Raw genomic sequence first — 20,338 nt, forward strand, 5'->3', positions numbered from 1 at the left:
GAGGGGGAGCTGGGCAGAGCTTGGGCCCATCCTGCTGGTGGTGGGAGCTGTGCCCTTCTGAGACCTGATACCCCCAGAACTCCCTGTGGTGTCTGTCTGTCTGTGGTACCTGTCCATGGTGTCTGTCTGTCTGTCTGTCCGTGGTGCCTGTCCATGGTGTCTGTCTGTCTGTCTGTCTGTCCGTGGTGTCTGTCTGCCTGGACCCTTCGCCTCCCCTCTGCTGCCAGCAGCTGCTGCCTGAGCTGGGGCAACAGAGCTCCCTGGGCTCAGGACTCTTCCCAAGCCTCTCCTTTACCATCCCTGACACTGAGAACTGACCAGGAGTCTGTCAGTGCCTTGCGCTCATTATCAAACCTTGCATCCCTTAATCAGCAGCTCCTGGTTAATAAACAGGGACACCTGAACAGAAAATCCAGGGCCCTCTCTGCTCCCTGTCCTTGCTGCACCCACCTGGCCTGCGTGCTGTGTCCCAGAGCTGCCTAGCCCGCAGGGTGGGATGTGCCTGCCCATGTGGAAGGAGATGCTCTCTGTCTCTCCCTGAGGAAGTCTCTGACAGCTCTCCTGATTCACCTCCCACTTTGCCTCGGGCAGGACAAAGCAGAGCAAATCAATTCTGGGGGCAGCAATAAGGAGAGCTATTAATAGGGCTGATTGGCAGTGACCTGGAAATCCTGCTGATCCTGCCAGGATGCAGCTCTGCTCCACGCTCCCAAGCCAGCCTGGCTTTCCATGGAGCTGCTCAGTGCTGCAGCCTGGGATTGATGTCAGGAGCCTTTCTGTGAGCCAGCCCAGGGTGATGCAAACCATCCCTGCTGGTGTGCACTGGGTGTCACTGATCCCCCAGGGCTCTCCTCCTCTGGGAAAGGAAATTGCAGTGAGCAATGGCACTGTCATTACTGTGAAAAACGCCAATCACTTGGTTTTAAAATTTTAAAAGTTTAATAGTAATAAAATAGTTATAAAAATAGTAATACAATTAGAGTAATAATGATTTGGACGATTTGAATTAGGACAATATAAGATAACAGAAACAAAGAGTTACAGACAGTCCAGGTACCTCTTTCTGGGCAGCACAAGCCCAAAAAAAGGCGCCACATTAACAGAGGATTAACCCTTAAAAGCAACAGCCTGTTGCATATTCATACAGCTCATCCATTATGCATAAATTCCATTCAAACACAGGATTCTGTCTGGGCAGGGTCAGCTTCTTCCTCTGGATCCTGACAGCGCCTTTGAGGTGGGAAGAAGTTAATTTCTCCTGATAATGGAGCAATAAATTCTCTTTCTCTGAAAGATTCAGGTGTCCTGTGGCTGCTATCTCACTGCAAGTCCTTTCTTTAAAAAAGTATCCTACATAGCATTGTCTCTATTTTAACAATTTTTATAACCTAAAACTATATTTAACACAGTACTTAAGAGAATTAACACAGCATTACTTTCTAACTCAACACATATAATATTCATTTTAATATTTGCAAAAAGCCAATCATAAAATACATGCATTTTTCAGAATTATGCTCTCAGGAGTGGAGAGGTCTGCAGGCTTCCATGGAGGCATTTCCATAAAGGAAGGTTCTCATTTCAAAGGGCTTCAACCTGGTTACCTCAGGCTCACAGTTTCTCTGATGACTAAAATAGAGCTGAAGGAAGGCTCTTGTCAGGAAGACTGATGCTAAAATGCTCCCAAGCTTGAGAAGAATCTTATTCTTTTCAAGGAAAAAAACACAAGTGGAACTGGGAGATGAACAGTGATTCCTTCAGTTGTTTTAAACTTGTGCTGAGGTTCCTTCTGCCTGGAACTCTGAATTGCCAGTTTAGGTTTAATCCTGGTTTTCTCAAATAATCATAATTGTTCAGACCATGCGCAGTGCAGGCTCAGCTCAGCTCCCAGCCATTCATGAGGAACAGGGAAGGTTTTCATTTCCTATCTGAGCACCCTGCACAGAGCAGCTGTGAGCTGCCCCAGGCCATCCCAGCACCCACAGAGGGGCACAGGGCCCATTGCTGGCCAGGCCCTGCATGTTGGAAATGGGGAGGATTCCCTAACATCCTCCCCAGGGCCCAGGAGCCACTGTTCCTGTGCAGACCCATTGATTTCTGCATTGCTGCTCCCACGAGTGACTCAGTGCTCACTTTAAAGTATGACAAACACATCTTCTTCTCAGTGCTGTGTGAAATTCCAACTTCTCCTTTTCCCACTGACCCTGAGTGGAGCTGGGATCAGCCGCTGTCTGCCAGTGCTATTTTAATGTGCCTCAAAGGTAATGGGAGTTTCTCCCCACGTGCACAAAGTCCCAGTGTCACCATCACTGTGGGCCATGGGCAGCAAGGACAGGGAAGCAGAGCCTGAGGCTGGAAGGGCAGCGGGAGATGCCAAGGGCAGGGAAGGGCAGCAGGAGATGCCAAGGGCTGGGAAGGGCAGAGCCTGTGGCTGGAAGGGCTCAGGAGATGCCAGGGCCAGGGCAGGGCAGCAGGAGATGCCCAGGGCAGGGCTGGGCAGCAGGAGATGCCAAGGGCTGGGCTGGCAGCTCCTACAGAGCAGCTCCAGTGCCCAGGGCTGGGCAGGTGGTGGCTGGGAGGCTCCAGAGGGTCCCTTCTGCCAGCACAGCCTCTGGACACCCTGAAGGGTGGCAGGGAGCTCCCAAACCACCTCTGAGCTGGCTTCACTTTGTCTGTGCTTGGCTTGGCCACAGAACTGTGAGTTATTAAAAATGTTAAAGACTTATTTCAAAATTGTATTTCTTTATCACTGACCAGAAGGCAAAGGGAGGAAACTGGAAGAACAGTGGGAGGAGTGAGATGATCCCCTCAAAAAGTGGGGTGGTGCCCCAGGGGCCTTCAAGGGTGTGTGAGATGAGCTCAGCTTTCCCTTCCCAATCGCCCTCTGATGCATTTGGGGAGTGAGGTGCCACCACACTGTGTGCTTTGGGTGGTGGCAGCCCTGTGCTAGCACAGATATTCCCCTTGGCAAAGTGCCTTGGTACAGCTCTCTTGGTACAGAGAGGAACACAGAGACTCTGAGCCACACGATTATAGGGAAGGGACACATTCCCTGGCACACCCTGCAGTGCCTGTGCCAGCACAGGGAGCTGCATCCTGTCCCCTGGGCTGCACACAGCCTCCCCTGCAGCAGGAGCCTGTCCTGCTGCCAGAGCAGGGCTGCCCTCCCTCTGTGCTGGCATCTCTGGAGCAGTGCCCAGCTGTGGGCTGCTCCCCTGGCATCCCTGGTGCAATGCCCACCCGTGGCATCCCTGGGGCAGTGCCCAGCCGTGGGACATCCCTGTTCCCTGTGCTGCCCCAGCCTGGAGGCTGTGCCAGGGTGTGTGTACTGGGGTGTGTACAGGAGTGTGCAGTGACACACAGGGGACATGTTGGGAAAGATGAAACAGGAAAGCCTTACAAATACGATTGCCTGGCAAAAGATTTTGAGAATATGGAAACTATAAGTGAGATTGAAATGAAAGCAAGCTTTGAGACCCCTCAGTTACTGAACAACTGGAAAACAATGGTGTGGCTGGCTGAAGGTGATCCCCTTTTGATGGAACAACACCCTCTGCTTGCAGACAGGCCCGAGGGTCAGAGCAGGCCCTGCAGCTTGGCAGAAGCGACCAAAGAGGAGTTTTTAGGGTTTAAAATGTTACACAGTGTGGTAATATAATGATTCTTATAGGCTGTATGTAAATGCTGTAGGATTTGTGTCTTGTACTAGATTGGTTAGTGAGAATTAGAATATTCAGCACAGAAGAAGATTTGTAGTATTGTAATGGGAACTTTGCTCTCTTACCCCTTTTACTCTCTCACCCTCTCACCTTCTCACCCTCTCACCCTCTCTCTCCCTCTCTCCTCTCAGTCCTGCTCCAGCTGTGTTTGGCAGCTCCCAGCAGGGCCCTGCACCCAGGCCCTTTGCAATAAACCACAAGTTCCAGACCTGGCTCCAGAGACCTCTGCTCTGCATCTGTCCCCACCGTCCTACCCCCCATCGGTCCCACACTCTGTGACACAGAGAAATTCCCCCTCTGCTCTCCCCCTCCTCATGTGCCCTCTCTGACCCTTCACTTTGTTTTGCTCCTTCTATGCCCCTTGGCTCCCCACACTTTTCAGGGTTTTGCATTACATGGCATTATTGAATCCCCTCCTTTTAGGAAAAAATCCCATACCTGATCCCATTCAGATTCCCACCTATAGTTTATCCTGCTTTCATCTGGACAATTATTTAACATGCTGTGCAGAGTGCCTTTTACCCATTTTGTTTCTAGGCAGTCTATCTGCTGCTCATGTACCTGTGAGAGCCCCTGGCACTGGGCACAGAGGCACAGAGGCACAGAGGCACCCCTGTGTGAGGCCTCCCAGTGCCCAGGGCAGGACCTGAGGGTGTCAGGGCTGCCTGCCTTTGGGACAGAGCATGCAGAAAGCCCAGCAGAACCTGTGTGTGGCCACAGCTATGGCAGCCAGCAGCTCCTTCCAAAGCTGCCACCCATCAAAGCCTGGTGAGTCACTCCAGGTTCAGAGAACAGGGAGTTCCTGAGCGTACATCTGACACGTTCACTAGGATGGAGAGCTCATCATCAAAATTTTGTGCCAGATACACAAATTATTTCTGAAGGTCTGTATTACCACTGTTTGTGGACAGAGTCACTGAAACTTTCCCTCTTAGACCAGCTGCTGTGAGTAATTTCATTGCTAAGCCATATGGAAGAGCTCTTATGTAATTTCATTTGAAAATGTGATGCCTCCGGTGGTGTCAGTGCTTCATCCTGTGCCGTTGCTGCTCCCTGTGTGCATGCTGGGCTCCTGGCACAGGAGGTGCCTGTCCAGAGAGGAGCCCTGTGAGAGCAGGGGGGAGCAGAGCCCCCAGGGCCAGGCTGGGACAGACAGTGACCATCCCCAGGGGCTGCAGGGGCAGCCTGAGAGGGGGCACAGCCCCTCTCTGCTGCTTGTGAGACAGGAGGAGCTGACTGGGGAAAGGAAGAGAGCCCCCGAGGGCTGCTCTGAGATTTCCATTCCAGAGCAAAGCCAGGCTCCAGCCATGAGGAGCAGGTTGTGGGAATCTACAAAATCAGAGGGGTTTGGGAAAGCTGCACGATGTGGGCCTCAGAGACAGCAGAACTGTGAGCAGAGCTGAGCAGCAGCCATGAGATTGATCAGCAGAAAAAGTATTTAAACTGTAGAAAAGCAAGGACAAATAGAACAATAGTCTGTGTATTAACACTTGTCAGAATAGCTCTCTAAGCTGCAGAAATTTTATTTAGCAAGATATTAGGAAGGTTAAAGCTTAATAATGGAGCTCTGTACATTGTGTTTGAAGGCTCACAAGCAGGTATTGGATTTGAAATAAGCAAGCATTGTTTAACCATAGGTACCTGTGCTTACAGTGGTTGGATGGAACTACTGTCAATGTGCTTTTGCTGTGTGTGATTGGTCCCAAAACTCATAAAGTGAGTTGTGACATTGATTTCTGTGTCTGCTGCCTGGGATGTGAGCTGCTGGCATCTTCCCACTGTCACAGCCATGGAATGAGGCTGATGCTGGAAAACCAAACAGCTCGAGGTGTGTTCCCAGCAGCCCCGTCTCGTTCGTGGTTTGTAAATAGCCCCCGACTGGCAATACAGGTGGGCAGGGCAAGCACACGTCGCTGGTTCATGGAAAATCACAGACACCCTCTCACATCAGCTCTGGTGAGCCCACACCCGGGGTGCTTCACCTTTAGTGGCAATAAACCCAAACTCAGGCACGGAGGCAGAGCTGGGGCCTGGCACCTGCCACCCCCTTGGGGCCGCCTGGGGGCTGGCCCTGCCCTGGGCAGCTGCAGGGTTTGCTGGCTCTTGTGGGGGCCTTTGGGGGGCACAGGGGAGGGGGCCAAAGGACAGAGCCTCAGCACAGCTTTGGGCACACTCAGGATTTCCCTGTGCTCCCTGGAAGGTTAGAGCAGAAATGAGTTTCCAGACTAAGGGTGTACACATTTGGCATCCAGGGCTGTGCTCCCAGAGAGGAGACCAGCAGCTGGAAATGGAGAATACAATAAACACCTGAATCACAAAGGTGTTAACTCACTGCTGCAGTTACACAGCTGTTTGTTCTTTAAAGGAGGAACTTAACACAGTAATAATGCAGTTATAATATTTGCCATTCTGCACACTAATAAAAGCCAAACAGTTTTCAGTAGTGATGCAAACAGTTCTGTCCCCTCTCCAGAAGGGCCTTTAGATCTCAGAGCTCACAGACACTTTTACAGGGTTCAGCATGCTCCAGGCATTGCCAGAATTCTGCCCATTTGTATTGTTGAGCCCAGAAGTGAGAAGAGCATCTGAGCTGTGAGAATTTCTCTGCAGCCTGTGCCCCCTCCAGCCCCAGAGCCTTCATGCATTCACAGCAGCCCCCTTTTCTGTCTGCAGAGCTCAGCCCCAAAACCTGATCTTCAAGCAACTCTTGGAGCTCTTTCAACTCCCTCAGGAAACATTTCATCTTTTTCATTTTTACCCTGTTTTTAGAAACAAACTCAGTGCTGCATTTCATCAGAATTTACTCACAGTTCCACTCCACTTGAACTTGCACTCCTGAAATCAATGAATCGTTTCATAAAAAATTCAGGGCAGATATTGCTGGGCGGTGAGGGAATGGTTTTTTACAAACTGCTGCTTTACAGAGAGCTGTTGATTAAATCCTTGCAGGCGCTGCTGAGCTGCAGGGCTCTGTGGAGGTGGAGCGGGGAAGGTTTCCACAGAGAGCAGACAGGGTCTGGTGCTCATGCACCATCGGTGCTGGTTGTCCATTGTGACTGCCGCCCCGAAGGCCAGGAGAGAGAGGGGGTTGTTAATGGTGCAGGGAGCAGCCAGTGCCCAGGCTGTCCCTGCTCCCGTGGCCCTGGGATGCCCTCGGAGGGAAGGGAAGGGCACAGAGCCCCAGGCAGGGTCAGTGGTGTTTATTAGAGATGTCCCTGTCTGAAAATGAAACCTCTCAGGCACCAGCTGGATGAAACGTTCTGTATTTGCCAATTGGCTTAAAGGCAAAAGGGAGGAAAAGGAGTTCCCTGAACATTTCTACTCCTGTTTGCACAAAGACACCCAGGCACCTGTCCTCTGAGCCCAGAGGTCACCTAGGAAGGGCAAACAGTGAGTGCTCAATGCCCGAGCATTATTAAATATTATGTATATATAATATTTAATTTATATTAATATATATTTAATAGAATATTCCTCTTATTAAATATATTATAATCTATAATTTAGTATATATTATATATTATATATTATATATTATATATTATATGTAAATATACATATAAATATAAATAAATATACATATATAAAATATATAATATATTATTTTAATATGTTATATATTATATATTATATATTAAATGTATTATTATTATATTATTATTATTAAATATAATAATAAGAGGAGGATGACAGAGAGATGTGAATAAATCAATTTATCAGGATTAACCACCAGGTTTATTCTTTTTTTCCCCCTTTTTTTTTTTTTTTTTTTTTTTCTTTACGTGCAATTTGGTGTAAAAGGAACTATTACCAGGAGATTGCATGGTAAACTGAGAAAAAAATGGAACTACAGCTTGGATTGTTATGGCATTTAACAGCAGTTACTAATGAAAAGGTGACAATAGTTGCATGCCAAAGGTTGCACTTGACTGAGATGGAGTGGATGCAGATAGAGCATCTCCAGTACATCAGTCAGTGCTGAGCACATGCTAACAGGAATTCAATTTATTCCCACCAACCTTTGCTCTTTCTCTTGTGAAAGGGTTTTAATTAGCTTATTGTGAATGGTCAGTAGCTGCTTACTCTGGAAGAGCCTTACAGATTTAATGAAGCACCATTCTTTCTCAATTTATGCTGGAAAAGTGATAATGACAAATTTTAAGCTGAATTACTTGCCATATGTGATCAGTTAATGGAAAACCTTGCTCATCACAATTATTAATTACTGTCCCGTTATTTTCCCCATTAAGCAGCCGTCTGTGGCTTCAGCAGAGTGTCCAGGAGCCAACATGCTGCTGTCCCTGGCAATAAAGTCATTTGGGCACAGGAAAATCCCTTTGGTCCAGGTCGCAGGCACTATTACTGGTTTGGTGCTTTCTACAGACATTATTGTGCCTGACACAGTGAGAGCCACGTGCAGGAGTGCAGCTGGGGGAGGAGGGCTGGGCTCCCCCAGCCACACCGTTTAATTTTTGTTCATTCTCTCAGATACCCCTGTGTCACAGACATCTTTTATGGAAAATACTTCCATTAGGGAAGTATTAGGATAGGGAAAATTAGGATTTTTCCTCCTGATAAGCTGAGAGGCCTCAGGAACAAAATGCAAACCATGATTATCTGCTGCTGTGGAATGCAACAGGTGCATCTGGGATTGGGCTCATGTGGATGTTTGTAATTAATGGCTAGTCACCGTCAGCTGGCTTGGACAGAGAACTGAGCCACAAACCTTTGTTATCATTCATTTCTATTCTATTCTTAGCTTAGCTAGCCTTCTGGCGAAACCTTTTCTTCTATTCTTTTAGTATAGTTTTAATGTAATATATTTAATAAAATAATAAATCAGCCTTCTGAAACATGGAGTCAGATCCACATCTATTCCCTCAACCTGAGACCCCTGTGAACAGGGTCACACCCCTCAGCATCTCTGAGTTCTGGAGGCTCAGACAGCAGGGATTTTGGTCTATTAGGAGAAGATAAGCCCAAAATAAGAAGACGAGCCAGGTGCTGGCTGCACTGCAGCCACCACAGCTGTGGGAGAGCCCTGAGCAGGAGGCAGGGCGGCTGAACACACCTGGACAGGTGTGAGCTGGGGGTGAGGGCTGGGTGCTGATGTGAGATGGAGCTCCTGCAGTGCCAGCACCTGTCCGGGTAACTGCCTATCCCTGGCTGGGGGCTATTTACAAATCCCCAAAAGGACAGGGCTGCTGGAACGTGCCTTGAGCTGTTTGATTTTCCAGCATCAGCCTCATTCCATGGCTATGGCAATGGGAAGATGCCACCAGCTCACATCCCAGGCAGCAGACACAGAAATCAATGTCACAACTCACTTTATGAGTTTTGGGACCAATCACACACAGCAAAAGCACATTGACAGTAGTTCCATCCAACCACTGTAAGCACAGATACCTTTGGTTAAAGAATGCTTGCTTATTTCAAATGCAATCCCTGCTTGTGAGCCTTCAAACACAACATACAGAGCTCCATTATTAAGCTGAAAACTTCCTAACATCTCACTGGATAAACTTTTCTGTAGCTTAGGGAGTTATTCCAGACAAGTGTTAATACTCAGACCATTGTTCTACTTCTCCTTGCTTTTCTACAGTTGAAATACTTTTTCTGCTGACCAATCTCATGGCTGCTGCTCAGCTCCAATCCCAGTTCTGCTGTCTCTGGGGCCTGCCTTTTGCAGCTTTCCCAAAACTCTCTGATTTTGTGGATTCCCACAATTTCCCCAGTCTGTTAACCTAAAAATAAACATTCATAATCATGTTGTTTATTACTTGTGTTTCATACCCTTACTATAATATTTCTGCTTATTACCTGCTTAAAGCATTTTTGTGTAGATTTGTAGATTCCCACAGCTGCCCTGGGCTGTGAGGCAGCAGCATCACAGCAACAGTGAGCAGAGGATTGGGTTTCCTTTGCAGGAGCTGTTTGCACCTTTTCCTGCATCACCTGAGCTCATGATTCCTCCTGAACCTGCAGGGGGGACCTGGCTCCACCTCAGCCAGAGCTTCACACTGGTGGGATCAGCCACAGCTTCATTCTGGTGGGGTCAGGTGATTTCTTGAGCACAAAGTCAGAGTTTTCTTGAAGATGGTGGTGAAGGTGGGAGCAAACACAGCTGTCCCAGGTCAGGGGAGCAAGCTCTGGAGCCCCTTTATGCCTCCCTAATGGCATTGCTTTATTTATTTACTTATTTCACTGAGTTCTGTTTTGATCAGGTCCTCCAGCTCCATGTCCCATGGGTTATCACTGTGCTGGGAGAGAAATACTGTGCTACCCACAGGACAGAGACAGGCTCACCATGGATTCATCAGCGCCTTTGTACACCTGAGGCAGCAACATTAAATAAAATAGTAAATAATGCAGCCCCCTGCAGCCAGGGCATCTGCCAGCTCCCAGCCTGGCTTCCCAAAGGAAAGCATGTGCTCATTCCTCTCTGCTGCCAGCTCTGAGTCAGGAAAATTACCCAGATTCTTTCCTTGTGCAGGGAGAGACAGGAAAAGCTGCAGCAGCACAGGGCAAAATGCATCAGCCTTTCCAAGACAGAGCTTAGCAATGGCAGCAATCATAAATGGGGAAGGATTTTCATGAGGAGTCAATTCCATGGCTTTCAGCAGTGACTTCTTTCTGAAGATGCACACACTGCAGTTAAAAACCTCACACAACTGACAGGACATAAAGTCAACAGTTAAACACATTATAGAGACTGCTCAGGGAGATGAAAGGAGGCATTAAAAACAGCGAACCTTGTGTAAAGGTTAATTAAAACATTAATAATGCAAGGTTTCAATTATTCATGCATAAATAAAAAGACATTTAATGGTAGATACACACTGATCCTTGCTGCACTGGACATGATGTTGGGATAGAGAGAGCACAGGAGAGCTGCAACTCAGCACAGAAAAGGACTGTGGGGCACAGAAAGTGCTGGACAGGAGGTTGGGGTGGGAGTGGGGTTCACAGGGTGCAGGGACAGGTGGCTGTGGGGCACGTGCTGTGACCATGTTGAAGATTGCAATGCAAAATGTTGTCAATTACCATCTGTATGGCACTTTGTCAAGTGGGCAGTTTGCCTTATCTCTCTCTCTCTTTGAGTGACCACATTCACTCCTCCCTCGGGAGGGGACACCTGCTGATAACAGCCATTGAATGTCCCTGCATGGCTGATAAGAACTACAGCATCCCATTGGCAGATGTGAGCCCAGAGGGAGGAGCCAAGCATTCCTACCTGGATATAATCTGGAGATTCTGGAACACCAGCACGGCTTCTCCACTGGATTCCCAGAGGAACAGCAGCTGCCTCTCCTTCCCCTGGATCTTCAGAGGCAGAGACTGCACCCTTCTCCAGGATCCCTGCTCCAGCAGAACCAGCCCTGACACTGCAGGAGGGCTGAGCCACAATTCCAATGGGACTGCTGCCAACAGCCTGACCCACAGCGTGTCAGGCTGGGTTCTGACTCTGGCAGTGTTGGTTTGGTTCACTGCATGTTTTATCCTTTATTTTCACTGCATATTTTATCCTTTATTTTTTTTCCTTTCCCTGTTAAAGAACTGTTATTTCCTGCTCCCATATTTTTGCCTGAGAGCCCTTAATTTAAAATTTATAGCAGTTGGGAGGGGTGGGGAGGGTTCACATTCTCCATTTCAGGGGAGGCTCCTGCCCTCCTTAGCAGGCACCTGGCTTTCCAAACCAGGAAACCTGGCTTTCCAGACCAGCTGCAGTTCCACAGGTCCCAGGGACAGCCCCTGTGTCCCCATCCCTGCAGCCACCCCAGGCTCAGAAACCAGCGGGTGCTGGCTCATACCTGAGTGTGGCTCTCCCACGTGAGGGCCATGGGATGGGCAGGACCACCACCTGTAATCCTCAAATACAAAGCTTCTGTACAGTAACAACTGAAAAAGCCCATCATAATTTTACAGTCTAGTTTTCTGCAGATGATAGAATTGTAGAATAATCCTAGAGCAGCCCAGGCAGGAAGGGATCTTGAAAGATTTTCTAGTTCAATGTTTTCTGGGAAGGGAAGCCCACAGGGATTTTCTCCACCCTGACCACCTGCATGAGGAGCCCTCCAGTGATGGGGACCTGTCCCTGGAAAGGCTGTTCCAGTGAATGACTGCTCTCCTTGTTAAAATTTATTCTATAATGAGGTGAAACCTCTCCTGGCACAGCTTGTACCCACCACCCACTGCCTTCCCCATGGGCTCCTCCTGCAGAGAGACCCTCCATCCTCCTCAGATCTGCCCTGTACATCCTGGGCTGCTGGGCTGGGGTCCCTCAGGTCCTCTCCAGGAAAAGGGACTGAACTCCTTCAGTCTTTGCTCACAGGGCAGGTTTGCCAGGGTCACCTGTACTGCCCTACTTTGGATCCTCTTGGATGCTGGCTGAGGGCTATTTACAAACCACGAATGAGACGGGACTGCTGGAACGTGCCTCGAGCTGTTTGATTTTCCAGCATCAGCCTCATTCCATGGCTATGGCAATGGGAAGATGCCACCAGCTCACATCCCATGCAGCAGATGAAGAACTCAATGTCACAACTCACTTTATAAGTTTTGTGACCAATCACACACAGCAAAAGCACATTGACAGTAGTTCCATCCAACCACTGTAAGCACAGGTACCTTTGGTTAAACAATGTTTGCTTATTTCAAACACAATACCTGCTTGTGAGCCTTCAAACACAATGCACACAGCTCCATTATTAAGCTTCAAACTTCCTAATATCTTGCTAGATAAACTTTTCTGCAGCTTAGGGAGTTATTCTAGACAAGTGTTAATACAGAGCATCCTGAAGATGATCCTGAAGTAACCACATTGGTTTCTGCTGTTAGCTGGTGTGCAATGCAGTCATGAGGCCGTGGGAGTGAACAGGTGATTGCCATCTGTCTCATGTGGCCCTTGCAGGAGCAGTTGTGTTGCTCAGCCGGGTGCCCCGTTCCGGGAGACACGGCTGAACGCCGCTGCTGAAGGGACTGGGAGGGAGGAAGCGCTGCAGGTGACAGAGCTGCCTTTAGAGGACAGGCAGGCTGGAGTGTGAGCTGGGGAAGGCACAATTAGCTTCCTGAAGAGAGAGGTATGGTGTTGTAATCTTCGCTGCAGTGTTTATACAATTACAATATGCATACAGTCCCAGCTCTCAGGCTGCCACAGCTCTCGGCTGTCTTAGATACAACCATAGAATATATACATATCCCTATACAGTCCCAGCTCTCTGGCTGCCACAGCTCTCGGCTGTCTTTAGATGTTCCAAGGCTCTTTTCTTTAAAGGCCATATTCTTACAGCTTTCTGCTGCTACAGCTCCTTAATTCAAAGGCCATATTATATTCCAAAGTCCCAGCTCTCAGGCTGCCACAGCTCTCGGCTGTCCAGGGGATTCCATACCTTCTCTCAATGTTTGGTTGTGTGTTCTTCCTCACACGGGGCACCAGTTGTTGTAATCTTCGCTGCAGCTCGTTTGGAGCAACTCAGACCCACACAGGTCTTACAATACAACATATATTCAGGCCCCCACAGTATGGTGGCCCTTCCAAAGGAGAACTTGGCATAGCCTTGGAAGGTTCTTTTGTTTGGATTATCTGGGATACGTGTTTCTCATCGTACTTGACATGAGTATCTCATTCCGAAAAGCTTGCTGTGGACTTGATGGGTGCTGTAGGTATAGAACTTTTTAGAGCTAGCACTTAGGGACATAGGACAAACTTCATTATTAGTCAGGTTCTGCCTTATATCTACTCACTATTAGAAGGCACCTGTTATCAGATGGGATAGTTAGGCTTAATATCAGTGATCTGGATACTTCTTACTCAAGAAGCAGGAATACATTTTCATGCCAATGGAAGAGAGTGACTTACGTAACTTCCCTAAGAAAAGATAAAGCTGTAGTGCCAGTTCAGTGCTATGTCAGTTCTTTTCTTGTGGGACCTGAATGCATAAGATCATGTCCAGCTGAGAAAGTGAAGGTGAAGTCTGGAGCTCACTCCAGAGGATAAAAACATTAGTGAAGGAGGGAAGAAGTAGTTGATAAGATTTTAAGCCTGTTCTGTAATTGCAGAAATTGCCTTTAAAAACCCATCTTCTGACTGGTGCAAGAAGACTTATATATCCACTTAATGAATCAAGTACTCCAGTTGTTGAAGTATGACTTCTGAGATATGTTACCTTACAAACACTAAATAATGTAAGAGGAGCATTTGAGCATAAATATCCTTAAAGCTACTTGTATCACTTCAGCAAAAGATGGAGCTTCCAAAATTCCTGACTGCTGTACTGCAGGCAGTGGCATTAGGGGCACCAAACAAAGATGACCTGTGATTATTTGCTGCTTAAGTTCCTCTTTTGTTTTAGAGTGCAGAAATAGTGGCTTTTGTAGGAATAACTTTTACTTTGTGTCATTCAGGAGGTGACTTTCACTCAGCATATTGTCTAGTACAGGAAAATAAATGTAGCTTTGACAGGGGACAGCTTTTATTGCATTGATCTAAAACTAAGAACGTATATAATAGCGGGGGGTTAAGCTTGTAATATCAGTAAAGTGCTGCTCTTTCATGTTGGAAAGAACTACTTTAAACCTGCACACACTGTTGTAAGTGTGACTGGATGACTCCAGCTGTGTCACTTAAATAAAAATGCCTGGAATTACAATATCAACCTGAAAGGAAGACAGGCTGACTTTTATTTTTGTTTCTATCTGTGAAACAATTCAGGAATAGGAGGAAAGTGAAAATCCATTTTCCTTCTTGGCAAATACAGCACTTGGGGAAGCCTGCTTTTTTGGGGTCTACTGAACCTGTTTTGAGCTTGCAAGTGCCAGTTTCCAATTTGTTTCCATTTTCACATACCTTTGCTTTTGTAATATTTTTTCCTAGCTTAGCTATCACTACTTGTCTTAATAGAACATTCTATTTTTGCTAGTATCCTGCTTCCTGTCACCTGAAATATTGCAATATATTTAAAATTAGATTGCTCTAAAATACGGAAAAATCAGTGTACTACAGTTTACTGTGTAGTTTTGTGACAAAACCAGCAAGCTAGCAATAATCATGTGCTTCTACTTTCTCTTTTATTTTTTTAAATTCCAAGTTATTTTATGTATTTTGAGCCTCTTGTCTTTGAAGGCCTCCCACAGTGCAGTTAGCTCTGTGGTTACAGCTCTTAACTTGTTACGGAGCTTGCACAAAATGTTTAGCAAAGAGTATTTGTGCTGCTTAATTCTATTACTGTGAGCTCTGCTTTAGTTTAGCTATCATTATTCTCAAATGAATTGAGGCATCTTTTCATCCTCCCCCTTTCCACTTTGCCTAAAAGCTACTGCAAACAGCATTTTGGTCTTGAACAGGCTTCTGGTGTTTGTTCTCTCATGTGTTAATATTAGCAGGTTTGTGAAGTGCTTTTTTTGTCTGCCCTGTAAATAAGGGAAATGTGTGTCACTTGCCAGAATGTTCCTTGGTCCATTGTGTTCTCTCAGAGGTTATAGCTGAGGTGACTCTGATCTTACCACTTGACAAGATACTAGCAATGTGCTGGGAATCATATATGCAAAATCTATGTATTAATCTAAATTTTATTTGAGTCAAGTTTGTAATACCAATTTTGATTCTGTTAAGAAATTAGAACTTATTTCTCTCTCTGTATTAATTTCAAGTTGCCCTTCAGACTGTTTTTAGTATCAAATCTTTTATCTCTTGTTGTGCAAAAAGTAAAGGCTTACCTTTTCACCCTCAAAGGTTCAAGAGAAAGAGCTGGAGATTGAGAAATGGAATCAGAAGTATAATAAGCTTCATACGGAGTACAAAGAAATGGGGTATGAATCTGTCCTGACTTTTATATCTACTTAGTTATTCCAGATGCTTTTTCTAATGTATGTTCAACTTTTCTTTTTCATGGTTTTTAGAAAAAGAGTTGCTGAATTTGAACTGACAATTACACAAATTATGGGTAAGTTCCATATTTACGCTTGGCATGCCTTGGGGGGCTGGGACATAAGGTTTAAGACAAGATAGACTCACAATTTTATGCATATCCATAGACATGATATCACTTGATAGGTAATGATGACTTTTTGAATCAGGCATGAACACAACTTTTTCTTATTCTTCACTGGAGCTGTTGGTTTTTTCAAACTGGCAGATCCAGTTGTCAGCACTCTGTGTTTAATTGTTCATTCTCTGGCATCATTTAAGTGGCAAGGTATCACTAGAAGTTGTTGCTGGAGGATTTGGCCTTTTGCTTTAGTCAAGTTTGTGGCTTCAAAACTAGGAAAGACATCCACTGAAGCTCTTGTATAGTTCACTTTCTTAGCTCAAAGCTGAATTAGGCACATCTGAGCCAGCTTTTCTGTGCTCCTCTAAGGCCATGGGAAACAGCTTGGGTGTATAACCCAAACCTCTTCTGAAAGTCTGCTGTGCTAGTCTGACTTGTTATCCCAGTCTCCTCCAGATCTTCCAGCTGTTGTGTATGTTTAATGAAAAATATTTTTGGATCCTTGCTTCTATCACAACATTCAAGGCTCCTGTAACAGTAGACTCTAGAGGAGCAGGAGAAAAAAATGCTTTTGGCAAGCACATGGTCATGGTCTTGAATGGCTTTAAGTTTGGTGTGAGGCAATATGTAACAAAAATACAAAGACTTCTTGAGAGCACAGACATGGTGTCCTTACAGGTGAGAGGCCAGGGTATGAAACCTTCCTAAGGGGAAGAATTGAAGGTGTGGGGTTACTGGCTGTACTATGGAACTGGTTTTATGCTAAAGCAATAACTATCATGGGTTAACTCCACTCTCTAGAGAATGCTCAGAAGGAGAAGGAAGCCTCAAGGAAAGAAATACAGAAGCTGATGGAAGAGAAGCAGCAAGCTATTTCAGATCTGAACTCTATGGAGAAGTCCTTCTCTGAAATCTTCAAACGACTTGAGAAACAGAAAGAGGTGTTAGAGGGTTACCATAAAGTAAGATGATTTAATGCAAATAATACCCTTCACTAAATCTCATTTGTTTTGGGAGAGGAAATGGTGTCATTTCTAGAGCAGCCATTAATTAGGTAGTGTAAGGACTACCTGTAAAACCAGGTGCTAAGTTGTTTATTTAAAGATTATTAAAAAACTAATTTGTTGTATTTAGTGACTGACTTAAAGTAAGATAATATCTTAGAAGGCAAAGTTTCTTCAAACAGAAGTGAGCTGTTTTCTTGCTGCAGCACATCTCTTTTGCTAATCATAGAGACTCTCATGTGGCAGCTGCTGCATAAGAGCAGCTTGTTTTCCCTACACCATGTTGAATGGATGCTGGAGAGGATGTGCAATTATAAGTCAGAATAATAGGTTATTAGGTGCTCCCTACTAAGATGCTTGTGACTTTTTTCTAAAGCTAAAGTCAAGCCTTTGTTCTGCAGCTTCTTCAGAGGCTGGAGGAAAGAAGGTAGCGAGGATAAGCTATGGTTTCTTACTCCATGAAATGCATGAAAATTGATTCAGTTGGTGCTTTAAAAAGTGCCTTCAGATTTTTTTCATTCAATTATCTTTAATGTCCCTGTTTACTAAAAAACTCAGAAACTAATCCCTTAGAAGTTTCATGCTAGTCTAGGTTTTAGAAACAGGTATAGTGTCTGTTAAAACTTCAGTTTCTTCTTTGCTAGCATGGCAGGCTTCCTTCATCTTGTGTCCCTTCCCTCTCCACCCTAAGTTCAGAAGCCCTTTCTTTGGCACAGAGATAAACATTGCTTGGAAACCCAATTACTAAATTCAAGACCTGCAATTAGTAGAGTCTTAGCAATTGTTTCAAACAGTTCCAGCTTCCTACAATGGCTAATAAAATATGTTCATAGTGTGAGCTATGGAGTTACCAGGGTAACATTCTTGCTGTTAGTGTTGGATTTCTTTACGTCATGGTCCAAAGCCTGAATCTTTCTGTGGGTTCTTTGGTGAAGTTGGATTTGTAGCTATTCTTGTGGCAATTGTAACTTAATACAAAGCTGATTTTAAAAAAATTGGAGCAAACCAAACAAAACCAATCAGTGACTGTTGTTTTAGTTGGCCTTCTTTACTAGAGTTTGCTACTGAATAATTTGTTGGGGGCAAATATGATGAATAAATGTTTGCAAGGTTAAGATAGTTGAAAGGAAGCAGTTTAGTCCATATAGGCATGTGGGATTTAATAGTTGTTTCTGGAACTGCAGTGAGCAAATACTGCCCCTCAGGTGTAGTCAAATAACCCCATTGTCAAGTGGGGAAACTCCTCCCTCTACTAGCTTAAACAACTAACTGAACTTCTTTGGGTTTTGGGTTAGAATGAAGAAGTTCTGAAGAAATGTGCAGAAGATTTCTTGTCTAGAATTAAAAAGCAGGAGCAGAGATACCAGGCGCTGAAGGCCCACGCTGAAGAAAAGCTGCAGCAGTAAGTACTATGTAAAAAAGCCAGGTACCAGGAATGGCACACACAGTTTTCACAGTAGCTGCAGAATGTGGTTCAATAGTGCCAAAACCTGGCTTAAATATACTTCATCTAGTAATTAATCTCAAGTACAAGCATCTAGTGTGATTCTGAGAGTTCTGCTGTGCTGTCTGAGGGGAATGTAAACACCATGTTGTGCCTGTTTCAGGGCCAATGAGGAAATTGCCCAGGTCCACAGCAAAGCCAAGTCCGAGACTGCAGCACTGCAAGCCACTCTGCGCAAGGAGCAGATGAGGATCCAGTCTCTGGAGAGGATCCTGGAACAAAAGGTCAGTCACAGCACCATGGGTGAGTCTGCCCAAGCTATTGCCTTGGCCTAAGAACTCCCTGGTGTCAGGGCTAGGAGGAGCCTTGCTGGCTGTGCTGGTTGGGATGGCTGCTCTCCTGGTAGGCTTTGGGAAATTACCATTGAGACCTGATATAAGTGTCATGTCAGGACTTGTCTGTATGTTTAGATTCTTTTGGAGCACAAGGTTCATTTCCAAACCAGTCTGGGCTCCTGTGTCAGGAAGTTACTGAAGAGGTGGTGATTACAGTTATATATGGTGCAGAGCAGAATCTGGGAGTAAATTTGAATAACTGTCTGCCTCAGCTTGTTCATGAGCATGACTTGTAAGCTGTTAGCACATATTTAACTGCATGTGACTCAAGTTTTCAGTGTTGTTCAGGCCATTAGTCCTTGCACTTTATATTGTTTCATATTGATTAGGTGAAGTCTCAGAATGTTTTGTGAAGGCATATCCTTTGTTGGAACCCTTCAAAGGAACAACCTTTCTGAAGATTAAAAGTCACTGCTGGAAGTGCATGCTCTTAGTTTTACTGTATTTTTGTTGCTGCCAGTATTGAAGACTCAAAAATTGATAATGCTGACAGATTCCTGTTATGGAAAAAACCCATACTTGTGAGTCTTCAGGTTTATGGCTGAAGTTTGCATAGCAGAGGAAACAGTAGGCCTGTAACTGGAGAGATGAGACAAAGCATTTAACACAGAACTAGGTTTGGTCTTGTCATAAATACAGTAACACTATAAGAGTTCTTATTGAAATGGTTTAACTGTTCCATAAGAAATGGAAATTTCTACAAACTGGAAATTTTCACATGTCAGTAAAAGTATCAAGGCATCATTTTACAGAGTCCTTCTTATGAAGATTAGAATCTAAATTGTCCATGTCCTCAGTTTTGGTGTACCTAACAAAGGCTGAGCCCCAAAAGCCTTGTTTCCCTGGATCAGTTGGTCTCCATGTGTTATGGGAATGTCTCTGGAAGAAGCAGAAACAGTATACTGGATTTCATTTCTCATTTCCTGAGACTCCTAAGGATGCCATGGGATCTTTGGCATTGTAGACTCTCCTTTACATTAAATTTGCATGAGCCACTATCATGTAAATGAACTTCCTATTGCATGTACTGGCAAATGGGACTCACTACAAGGTTCTAGCATAGTTTGGACATACCTGAAACTCACTCTTTTCTTTCTTCCACAGACTGAAGAAAATGATGAATTAACAAAAATCTGTGATGACTTGATCCTGAAGATGGAAAAAAATTGATAACTGTCTTGTAAATATGTTTATTTTCTCTGACTTGCTGTCTTGTGTGTTTATTCACTTTTTTTAATGTATGTGGGGAAAAAATAAAGTTCTTGATTCACACTTCGATATTGTTGGCTGTATCTTTTGTAGGAAATATCTATTATGTTTAATTGCTGCTTCAAATTAACAGTATCTTTCATAGCATTTTCACGCATTGCTCAATGAAAAACTCTTGATCAGTGTACCTTCAGTCTGTGCCCTGTGTGATAACTTCAGAGTTCTATACTCCTGACCTGGCTTTGCTGGGGAGAGTTGCCGTGGGCACTATCTCCATTTGCTCTTGCTGCTCTCTCACTTAAGTCATTCCAGAGTTACCAGATTGAAGTAAAACTGAACCTGCACAAATGCTCTCAAGTGTTTAGTTATGTAAAAAGATTTGGAATTTAACTTTGGCTTTGGTTTGTGGGTTTGGGTTTTTATAATTAGGAGGAGCTGGAGTGATTTTGTTTTTGCAGATCAGTTAAGCAGAGGGTTTAATGGCAGGACCGATTGCTGCTCTCCTTCTCTGGGGTTTTCCATGTCATTAGTCTGTCTGACACTATTGGCTATAAAATGGTCAGTCAATCTCCCTGGTCCT

At 45.2% G+C, this 20,338-nt stretch overlaps 1 protein-coding gene across 1 annotated transcript; it reads left to right on the forward strand.

Annotated features, from left to right (window-relative positions):
• The first annotated feature begins 15,344 nt into the window (after positions 1-15,344).
• On the forward strand, positions 15,345-19,827 carry LOC141727918 (transforming acidic coiled-coil-containing protein 3-like). Its single transcript, XM_074534201.1, has 6 exons — positions 15,345-15,527; positions 15,618-15,661; positions 16,508-16,668; positions 18,006-18,112; positions 18,318-18,438; positions 19,654-19,827. Exons 1-6 carry the CDS (start codon positions 15,523-15,525, stop codon positions 19,717-19,719), a joined length of 504 nt encoding a protein of 167 aa, XP_074390302.1. The 5' UTR covers positions 15,345-15,522; the 3' UTR covers positions 19,720-19,827.
• The last annotated feature ends 511 nt before the right edge of the window (positions 19,828-20,338 follow it).

Source organism: Zonotrichia albicollis, unplaced genomic scaffold (assembly GCF_047830755.1).
Source record: "Zonotrichia albicollis isolate bZonAlb1 unplaced genomic scaffold, bZonAlb1.hap1 Scaffold_257, whole genome shotgun sequence".
NCBI lineage: Eukaryota > Metazoa > Chordata > Aves > Passeriformes > Passerellidae > Zonotrichia > Zonotrichia albicollis.